The 10,347-nt window shown below is 42.4% G+C and overlaps 2 protein-coding genes across 2 annotated transcripts; one reads left to right on the top strand and one right to left on the bottom strand.

Annotated features, from left to right (window-relative positions):
* The first annotated feature begins 269 nt into the window (after positions 1–269).
* On the top strand, positions 270–2,964 carry LOC115052864 (uncharacterized). The gene is made up of 6 exons (XM_029517282.1): positions 270–292; positions 373–408; positions 933–1,223; positions 1,303–1,575; positions 2,023–2,292; positions 2,431–2,964. Exons 3-6 carry the CDS (start codon positions 968–970, stop codon positions 2,799–2,801), a joined length of 1,170 nt encoding a protein of 389 aa, XP_029373142.1. The 5' UTR covers positions 270–292; positions 373–408; positions 933–967; the 3' UTR covers positions 2,802–2,964.
* A 506-nt stretch (positions 2,965–3,470) lies between these two features.
* On the bottom strand, positions 3,471–6,551 carry otol1b (otolin 1b). The gene is made up of 4 exons (XM_029517281.1): positions 5,457–6,551; positions 5,280–5,369; positions 4,579–4,650; positions 3,471–4,493 (listed from the first exon to the last, which is right to left on the bottom strand). The coding sequence occupies exons 1-4, from the start codon at positions 5,857–5,859 to the stop codon at positions 3,595–3,597; spliced, it is 1,464 nt and encodes a 487-aa protein (XP_029373141.1). The 5' UTR covers positions 5,860–6,551; the 3' UTR covers positions 3,471–3,594.
* Between the last annotated feature and the right edge of the window lie 3,796 nt (positions 6,552–10,347).

Raw genomic sequence — 10,347 nt, 5'->3', positions numbered from 1 at the left:
CGAAATAATGAAAAACTAAAAAAGAAATAACCTCATTCGGAGGATACTTGAATACATCCACACTTTATCATAAATGTTTAAATTCACAAGGAATTTTAACTGATGAAGTTTCATTTGGAGCCAAGAAATGAAAGGTCGCAATTTATATTTATGGAAAAGAGGATATTGTGTGGTTTAAGCACCAGAAGAAAACAGCCATATTTTCACTTCCCTCTTTTTTAGGAATAAATGTGCTTCAATGGGTCTTTTACAAACAAAGCAGTCATAATGGACACAGTCATTTTCTTCATCGGTGAGCTTTCTTCTGTTCTACCTAAAACAGTTTTTTTCTGCTAAGATCTGTCATTTATCCTCAATCATTTTCTATTTCAGTTCTTTCAGCACTGGCCCAATGTGCGTCTTCTGCAGGTATGTACCTACCTATATATATATTAGGACTGTCAAACACTAAAAAATGTTTAATCAGATTACTTGCATGGCTGCTGTGGATTAATTTAGATGAATCATGATTAATATTTATTCACTATTAATTGTGTTTCAAAAAAACTCATGAAAGAAAGCAAATTATACTTTATTTGAACGAAAGAGCAGATGTGGTGCCCAGATAAGATGTGCCCAACCACATCTTATTAGACGCCACTTTTTCCTTTTTTTTTCTTTTCTTGGAAACAAACTAATATCCACATTAATGTGGCCCTCTTATTCATCTTTTAGCCAGCTGCTGAGGCAGATTCACTTAATTAATTGTTAATTGTTTATCAGAGAGGAAGCTGACCGCGCCTTCTTCACAATGTTACCTGGAGTGGTGAGATATTTGTGAGCCAGCGGTGTCAGCTTTTCTTGGGCTCCTGACCAATCCGACGAAATATTAATTTATTTATTATTTAGGCAATTTTTCTCCAGCAAACCCAATTTGTGCTTTTTCTCCATAGCTCCCTTTGTGACCGCCTACAGAGCCATATTGGAAATGGTGTCAAGGGAGCCAAGGATATTCTCTGGGGAAGGTGCCCGGCTGAGATGCAGCATTCCTGATGTCTACGGGTCCACATGGCATTATCAGTGGTTCAGAGGGTCTGAGCAGTTAGCCCAGACTGGAGAGGACCTTGTTCTTTGGAATGCCAATGTTAGAGATGGTGGGAAATTTTATTGCAAAGGAGTGAGGAACACAGAGGTGGGAAGAACACACACCCTCCAAAGTCTGCCTGTGGAGATCACTGTGGACGGTAATATCTAATATATCTTTATCATTAAAAGTGTCAACCATTTTCTTCTCAGAGCTTCACCTCTGTAATCTTTCTTCAGGAGGGTGGGCTATTCTGCAGGTTCCACCTCATCCTGGTATTGTTGGAGACGCCCTCACGGTCACATGTCGCCTCAGGCACAATTTCCCACTTCATGAGGTGATTCTGTACAGAGATGGTGTTAAAGTTAAGAGACAAACAGGCTTAAACCTGCAATTTCACCTAACCAACCTGACCCTCGAGGACAATGGAATGTATTCTTGTCGGGCTTCCTGGGATGCAAACAGGCGGACGTACTCTGTAATATCAGCTGAAATTCCAGTGCAGGTTTTAGGTAAGTATTGAGTGGCATAAGTTGAATTTTCTTTTGGTTGCAGGTCACATACAGAAAAAACACTAAATGTTTTTACAAATGTACTTATCCTCTACCATGCTAAACCTACAACCATAACTTTACTTGACCATAAGGTGAAGACAGCTGCACTTGCTCAGTTCCAGAATAGCAAAATCTGATTCACTTCTGCAGTTTTTCTTATCTACATACAAAAGTGTAAAAGTTACGTAGTTAGTTGGAGCGGGGTGTGTGGAAAATAGATGCCTCTGTCTGAGAGAATGAAAAGGTCTTGAATTAAACAGCAGCTGGCTTCAGCTGTATGTGTTGTATAAACATGCAAGTGATATAGTTCTTGTGTAATTCTTGGCAAAACAAAAAGCCAATAAACAAATTTCTCAAAATGTTACATTGTTCAGTCATGTTTTCTCTTCTGTTCTTCTATGTCAGAGACTGTGACGGAACCAGTTTTGGAGATTGTAGACAACCCCAGCTTGGAAAGCAGGATGACTCTCATCTGCAATGTTCAATACAACGCCCCGGCTCCTGCCCCTCCAATAATCTACTACTTTTACAAGAATGGAAAACGATTGGGAACAGCAACATCTGAGAATCATGATTTGGTTAGACAGAGCCCAGGAAAGTACAGCTGCAAGGCTACGGTGCCTCTGTTGGACATCACCAGGTGGAGCAAGCCCAAGAGCTTTGGACAAGAGACAGGTATTTAAAAGGGAATACAACCCACTATGTGATCTTAGCTAAAATCTCAAATCCTAATCCTCTTCTTGAATTGACAGATACATAAAAAAATTCAGAAGCTGCACAACTTCTGAGTCCACTCTGTCTGTGACCCAATAGGACTGGGGACGATGAAGCCTCCAGTTCATCGTCACAGGCTCCTATGGCCTTTAACTTCCCATGACTCATCCCTGGTCCTCAGCCCCACTAAAGCTGATTCAACAACACCCTCGCCTCACCAAACCACAGTAGCTTTTGCTTTTATTCAGCCGACAGAAGTGAGCACCCAGCAACCACTTACTTCTTTTAAGCCATCACCACCAACTCCACCAACTCCAGCACCTCCAGCTCTGTCTATCAATCAAACAGCTCCCCCGGCCACAGATAATTCTGCCACTTTATCTCAGGAATCAGATGATGTGTCTGGAGGCTCTGGTGACATGCCAGAAGAGTCCGGTGACACCTCTGGGAATACTCCAGAAACAGTGTAATACGGTGCGACTTCTACATCTCCTACTATCTCATACTAATCATACAGGGCCATTGTACCATTGTACATTTTGTGGAATTTTGTGGAATTCACTGTGTTGTTTGTAACAAATAATGCTAAATGCTAAGCAAATAAAGAGTTAATGACATACGATACTGGGTTTTATTTTCACACCACACGCACTCTTCATATCACAGCGTACAGCACTGAGTAGCATATCTTTCAAGTGCAGTTTAGTAAGGTTGTTACTGCTAGAGTTACAATAAGAATAATAATACAGCTAGATCCAAGTCATATTCTCAGTATTTCTCCAATACATTCATGATATAAAGTATACTATGCAACAACACTGTGCAATGGTTAAAATTTTATTTAAATCTGAAGAAAATTGAAAAAAAGCATTGCTGTTAAGCTTACTGCTGGTATACATATAAACAAAGTTTTGGCATAGATAATTAAGATAGTTTGGTTATATTTAATTAATTAAATACATGAAATTTTATAAAAAGGTTAAGTTGTGTGTTCAAAAAACCTGATCATAGTTGTGTGTATCTAAATTCTGAAAATAAATATACCAGACATAAACAGGAATGTGAGAGAACTTTCTCGTTTTTATTTATCCAACAAGAAGGTAAGGTAATAAAGCAAGACACATGATCTGGATATTGCCAGTCCCCAAATATTCAGACTATTTTACAGCTCAGTTTTTCGGGTAGTTCAGTGGTGCAGCACCGGCGATGTTTGGTCAAGTTGGAAGAGCATAGTTGCAGGAGAGATTGTGAGTATGTGGAGTATCAGGCCTTGTCTGAGTAAAGCAAAAACCCAGAGAAGATGCTGTCATCCTCACTGCTGGCATAAGCCCCATTCCAGTCTCTGAGCGTCTCCATCCAGACCTGATCACCCACAGCCAGCCGCAGCACCACCAGAGTGGACGCTTGGTCGATGTCTTGGCCGAAAAGGGAGTCCCGTGTCCTAACCCGCCGTGACCCATTCACCACCAGCGTGGCTCTCAGCGGCTGATTGCGTACCGTGATGTGGAAGGAGAAGACGTAAACCCCAGCATACACACACATGAAGCTGTTGGAAGTGACGTTGAAGTGGTTCTCTTCATTGTAGAAGATTTTGTCAAAGCGGATCGGGAAGCCAGAGGGAGGGAAGGACTTTCTTGGAGAGATGCCTACGCTGAAGGCAGAGCGTTTCTGGGGAACCCCTGATCCTTTCGCCCCCTTCAATCCACGAATACCCCGCTCACCTCTCATTCCAGGGTAACCTCTGTCTCCTCTTGGCCCAGGCATCCCCCGTATGCCTTGAGGCCCCTGAGGCCCACTAACCCCTGGTTCTCCTTGTGGTCCAGGAGGACCTGGATCCCCTCGGACACCTACAGGACCTGGGGAGCCATGCTTACCGTTCATCCCTGGAATACCCATTCCTCCTGGGATGCCAGGAGGCCCAGGATCACCTCGCTCACCTTTCTGTCCTCTCTCTCCAAATGTCCCACACTCCCCCTTATCCCCCTTGTCTCCCTTAGGACCTTGTTGAACAGCCACTCCTGGAGGTCCCACTGGCCCCTCTTTTCCTGGTTCTCCTTTCTCACCGGCAGTTCCATTCTTGCCAGGTTCCCCTTTCTCTCCACTGTTACCTTTGACACCTTGAAGCCCTATTTCACCTTTCTCACCTTTTGAGCCAATGTCACCTGCAAGAAATAGGAAACTGTTTCAGAACAACTGAAGTCCAGCAACATTACAAAAGAATTCAATAAACGCCTCAACAAGTTCCACCTTTTTGTCCTGGCTTCCCTGGAGCACCTGTGGGCCCGGCTGTCCCGCTGTTTCCTCTGTCACCTTTATCTCCTTAACATAACAATGTCCAACAGAAGCAATGTGAAAATTCATGGACTGCTACAGGAGAAGGACAAGAATACATTCAACGTGTTCATAGGGCACAGATCCACAGAGGTCAGGGAGTCTAATCTACGTTTCTTTTTGAAAATTTACAAGCATCTCAAAGTATTGTATGCTTGGTTTTGACAGGTTAAGACTAATTTCACTTCAGGCTGAAAAGTGATGTTCCTCTTTCCTCTGTTGCTGAAAGATTCAAACCTTTCCAAAATTTTAACCACACCCAGCACCAGTGTTTGAGTTGCAAAAGTGTAGATTTCAATCTGTTAATGGGCTACAGTGTAAAATTATTCTTCATTTAAATAGTTTTTCATATTATATTGCATGTACTGCACAGTGCAATCTTCAGCTACATTAAAAACCATAAAGACACACAATAATGGCAGGAAAATAAAACCTGCCTTACAGCATTCTCTTGATTTTGTCCTGTAGAAATATCAGGATTTAGTTGTCAGAGACAAATGATCTCATAACAGCCTGATGCATACGCGTTTTGTTCTATTAAACATTCATGCAAGATATTATGGAAATATTCAGTGTACAGGAATTCTAATTGAAAAGTTGAACACCTTTAGACTCACCTTTGTCTCCTTTTAACCCTACAGGCCCGCTCACACCTGGTGGTCCTGATAAACCAGTTGCTCCAGCCAGCCCGCTTTCACCCGGGGGTCCTGGATAAATCCAACAGAGGAGACGTTTGAAAATTCTGAGATCAAAACAACAACATCTTTATTGCATTGTAGGAGTCAGTGCTGCACCTGCCAGGCCTCTGTCTCCCTTCGGCCCCCTGGGGCCTCTCTCAGGGGGACAGCACTCACAGAAGTTGAAGTAACACTCATTGTAATCCAAGGTGTAGTTCTCATGGCCAACACCGGGAGGCTCAGTGCTCTCAGGGTAGTGCTGGGAAAAGATGTGACCTGAGTGGGTGGTCTTCTCTGGGGTGGCCAGCGGATGGGGCTCCACAGGTTTTGCACTTGCCACGGTCTTGAGCGTCTTGGGTGTGCTGGTGGTCACCGCGCTGTGTGCTGTGATGTGAGGGATGGGCTTGTTTGTGTACTGGTACTTTGGCTTCTGTGTAGTCTTTGCTTCAGCGCAGGACACCACAGTGAGACTAAGCACAGCTACAGCCACGAGGGTTGACTGACAGGGGATAATCCTCATGGTTGACTGGGATCTGAGAACAGATGAGTCTATACAAGACACCTCTCCACTGTTGTTCTGCACCAATTTAATTTTCCTAGACTTTCGGTTTAAAGAGAAGAGGTAACAAAGAATTGCATATACTGATTAGCAGTTGACTGTTGCAGATCATATCAACGTATGGATGAGTGGCAAAGGCTCTGCTCTCATGTAGCTCAGTCATTTCCACACATACTTACATACTTCTTGTTTGTGAATGTTTGTTTTACTGTTTCCACTTACATCTTTCCTGTTGCTCATCTGAGGTAAGCTGATGTAAGCGACACAGTAGCTCTGCAGCCTGCACACTCAAACCTGTTCTCATGTCACTTTCTCCTTGTAAATGAACTTAGCAGCTCAAGTGTTTAACTGGAATGAAAGGCTGCAACGTCTTGGTCGCAACATGAAATAACAAAATCTTTGTGATCTATATGCAAATAATCTATGAACAAACAATATAAGCAAGCAATTACACATTAAGATAATTATTTGTCACACCGATTTGCAACTTTCTGAGACTATCTACGGAACCTAATGAGACTCACCCAGTTATGCATAGGTAGTTTGGTCATTTATCCTCTCTGGCAGTGTCTTGGAGGCATCGGCAGGAGCTCCAAGTCTCTCTGATATCTCTGCCAGACTTATGTGAAAGAACATGTCCACCAATGAGGGTGTTTGCTGTAAGCACAGGGGGAGGTCTGAAACCCAACTATGGCATTCTGGAGCTGGCCCAAGGAGAACCACTGTGCTGTGGCCCATTCTCTGTACCCCCTGTTGTGTAGAAAGGTGCTTTTGTGACACGGGATACAGCGCCCGCCAGGAGCAGTCCGTCTCTGTAAAGTAGGTGAGGAGCAAAGGCTGAGGGGCAATGGGTCACCTGATATGTGAGGCATTCCTCCAACATCCAACCGACTACCCAGGTTCTTACAGTGGGACAAAGCTGAGCAAAAAGGGTTCTGTAACAGAGGCCAGACAATACAACCACCTTTCTTCAAAAGCACGTTTGTTCAGTTTACTAGCTGCAGGCACAGGAATTTGAAAACTATTTATATTTCATGTCTTTTATAGCGTAGTCTCTCAAAGACTCTTGCAATTTGACATCAGTATTTGCAGCAGTTACTTTAAACTGACTTACTGGGATTGGCACATAGCACAAGGAGCTCAGTATTTGCAATCTACTGGTACCTGGTGAACATCAAGAAGAAATCTGTAGCCTAGGCAGCAACGATAATCTCGTCACTCAGCAGTTGCTAAACCTGAGATGTTTGTCAAATGCAACCAACTTATCAGTGCAGTAGTAACGCTTGCCTGGTCACAGCAAATGACTTACTGCATAAGAGCCCCGGAGACTGCTGGCAGCTGTGTTTCCTTACTATGATTCCTGCACAATGATTCATTCTTACAGAGTAACAAGAGAGCTTTAGGTTTTTGTAGAACACTGATTTTCTGCTAGCTGTCTCATTCAAATTCTCAACTTGCCAGTTGACAATGGATGTTTGAGCAGCGGCCATGCCTCGTTTGTCAGGGACCTCACATCCTCAGAGAGATCTATGACCAGCAATTAGTGAGCAGAAAGTGAGGAAATGAATTTGGGAAATAGAGAGCGGTGATGGTGGGATGAGGGGGAGACCCACTAAAGAAGAGAAGATATTTTTATGTTCCCATGTAGACTTTTCTCTGTCTCCTCATCTCCATTTACTCTGTGCACTTCCCAGCAGGGTTAGTGAAGTGTGAAGTGTACCTGATTCACCCCCCCCCATATAGGACAAACAGATGGCGTGTGAGATATGCAGTTGAGTCTTGAGACAGAGTGAAAGGGGTTCCTCTGGGGTTCTCCATGCTCGACCTCAACCCCATCATATCTTAGCTCCATTCAGACCACACACAACACCAGCGGTCAGCTTACAGTGCCCAGCTGGTCACAGAGGACCCAGCCACTGCTCACCTGTCTGTTCACTGAACGCTGGCACTGACCTTGCCCCCGGCCTCCATCCACACGCACTATAGAGCAGGGAAAAGGAAGAGTTAACTTACTCAGTGGGCGCAGCCGAGCAGAGAGAGGACCAAAGAAGACTTGGGTGGATTGAGGTGTATTGCATTACATTAACTCTATTCATGTAAAGAGAGCATGAAGCTGCAGTGAGGGTGTACAGAGTGAGTTAGAAGGGCTAAGAGTGAGACAGAAGCAGCCTATATGATTATTCCTCCGCTGGGCTCACAGGCACTAACACGGCCACGGACTGTTGTTTCTTCTATATTGTGAGATCGTATCAAGGAAAATCTAGATCCTGCAGAATTAACTGCTAATGACTTTGGCAAAAGATCTGCTGGCAGTGAAGACACATCTCATGTAGTCAGACAGAGTACAAAACCACTTTCTCCTTCTCCTGTAACACTCTCTAAGACGAGGCTCTCTGATGTTAGGGATTAGTTTCTAAAGCACTCCAACTTGGTTGTGTATGATGGCAATTTCCACAATAGGAATTTATTAAGTTTTGAATTGTTAAGATCAGGATTTTTCTGGTCTCTATGCCATTTGTTGGTGCAGTTGATACATTGTCACTGGGGCTACGATTTGTATTTTTGCACAAACCTTTTATTTGTATTTAATTGCTTATTGAGTTCCACCTTACTTGGATATTTTGTATTTATAAGAAATGCTGTGGTGGGTTTGTTGCCAGTGTTCTCACTTGGTGTTACAGTTTTTCAGATGAGTGTTGTGTTGTGTGTTACAACAAATGCAGATTTTCATGTGATTTATGAACATACGTTTAAAATATAATCCAAAGAAATGAAGTAACACTAATTCCTTTAGTCAGTCAACACAAACAGGTCAAGAGTTTTGTCCCCAAGAGAGAGACTGCTGGTCTATCCGCCGTCCTGGTCCCATTTCCTTTTTCCAAATCCACCTCTTTGACTTACCATCTAAGCACTGCCTTAGTGTATTTTTGCTACCATACAACAAAGGTCCCTTACAGGACACCAACGTCCGCATATGCCAATAAATCAACAAACACCGCCCATCAAAAGCAGTATCAAATAAAGAATTACTTTCACCTTTACACTACTTAGTTTCAGTCCTGACATGATAATTTGCACAACTCTCCTCCCAGCAGTTGCGTGCAACACACAATCAAGGGATCATGATCTGCTTTACCACTTGGTGGCAGAGTTGTGTTTTTGGTTTAAGCACAAGGATCATCATAGTTCCAGACTAATAAATTGGCTTTTGTAAGGAGGGGGAGCCGTTCATGGCAGTGATGCTGCTCTCAAAAATAGATTTTGGAGTTTGGATTATTTGGTGTCCATTTTAAGCTATATCACTCTTCCTCAAATATTGATATGTGCCAATGGCAGCAAAGCATTATTTCATGTGGACTGAAAGTCCATCAATTATGTCAGCAATTGGCTCCAGCTACGTGTTCAGACCTGGCTCTGTTTTACTCATATTGACTGATGTATAACACAGATATGAAGTGGAGCATGTTGGGTGAGGCCCTCCTCCATCTTTACTCAACAAAGAACGGCCGTAACTGTACAATCTTTCTAAATGACACAGCACAAAACATTTCTGACTGTGGAGACATTTTTCTAAAATCTTGATGTGTGGTTTAATTTTTCCTCAAACAATGTTGCGATCTGGCTCCTGAAATCTGCTGTAGATGCTATTATATTTCCAAATCATGTTTTTATAAGGGCCATTGTTTAAAATATAGGTGTGCCACTTTAGAACCTTTGCTTTGATTGTAGAGTTTTAAATGTTAAAAAAAAAAAAAAAAAGACTGTGGCCACTGTGCAGTGTTTCTGATTTAATATGAAATTCTATTTAAATAACCATAAATAATAATATGAAATAAACTTCTGATTGGAAAATTAATTTTCTGACCATTACAGGGAAAATACAGGTTTGGGTGTTTTACTCAGTCCCCCTCCCCCTGCTACCAACACCACCACAGGCCCACCTGCAGTCATACAGACATTCCCAAACACAGACGCAAACACACAAACACACCCAGCAGAACAAACAATGATCCTTCAAAACAAGCCTCTTAAATAACTTCAGAGCAAAATACTATGAATCACAAGACTGACTCTTGCAACAACACTGAAATCACTTACATTTGCTGGTGTGACAATAACCAGTGAAATGCTCCACTGGAACATCCGCAGCATCTGTGTGCTGCAAAGATTAAATTGTGAAGATCAATAGAATGATACCTACAATATATGTTTCATGTCTCACTGTACGTTTGCCTTAAAAAATAATAATTAATAAATTAAGTGCAAAAATTCAGTGAATGTGGAAAATCTGGGTCAGTAAGAACCACCTACAAAAAAACTGAACTGATATAGTGACACTTCAACTAAGCTAGAAACAAATGAAGATGAAAAAATAAATAAATGAAATTAGATATCTAAAATCAATACTAAAATCAAGTGACACAAGTGTGATATAACATGCTTTTAGCT

This window comes from Echeneis naucrates, chromosome 13 (genome assembly GCF_900963305.1).
Source record: "Echeneis naucrates chromosome 13, fEcheNa1.1, whole genome shotgun sequence".
Classification (NCBI taxonomy): Eukaryota; Metazoa; Chordata; class Actinopteri; order Carangiformes; family Echeneidae; genus Echeneis; species Echeneis naucrates.
The sequence above is the reverse complement of the archived record's forward strand: the minus strand, read 5'-3'. Positions and strand labels throughout refer to the sequence as shown.

Coding starts and splice junctions, on each gene's coding strand:
- LOC115052864 (XM_029517282.1), top strand. CDS start 968: ATGGTGTCAAGGGAGCCAAGGATATTCTCTGGGGAAGGTGCCCGGCTG. Junction 1,576..2,022: donor AATTCCAGTGCAGGTTTTAG/GTAAGTATTGAG, acceptor CTTCTATGTCAG/AGACTGTGACGGAACCAGTT. Junction 2,293..2,430: donor GAGCTTTGGACAAGAGACAG/GTATTTAAAAGG, acceptor GTGACCCAATAG/GACTGGGGACGATGAAGCCT.
- otol1b (XM_029517281.1), bottom strand. CDS start 5,859: ATGAGGATTATCCCCTGTCAGTCAACCCTCGTGGCTGTAGCTGTGCTT. Junction 5,370..5,456: donor GGGAGACAGAGGCCTGGCAG/GTGCAGCACTGA, acceptor GGATTTATCCAG/GACCCCCGGGTGAAAGCGGG. Junction 4,494..4,578: donor AGGGAAGCCAGGACAAAAAG/GTGGAACTTGTT, acceptor TATTTCTTGCAG/GTGACATTGGCTCAAAAGGT.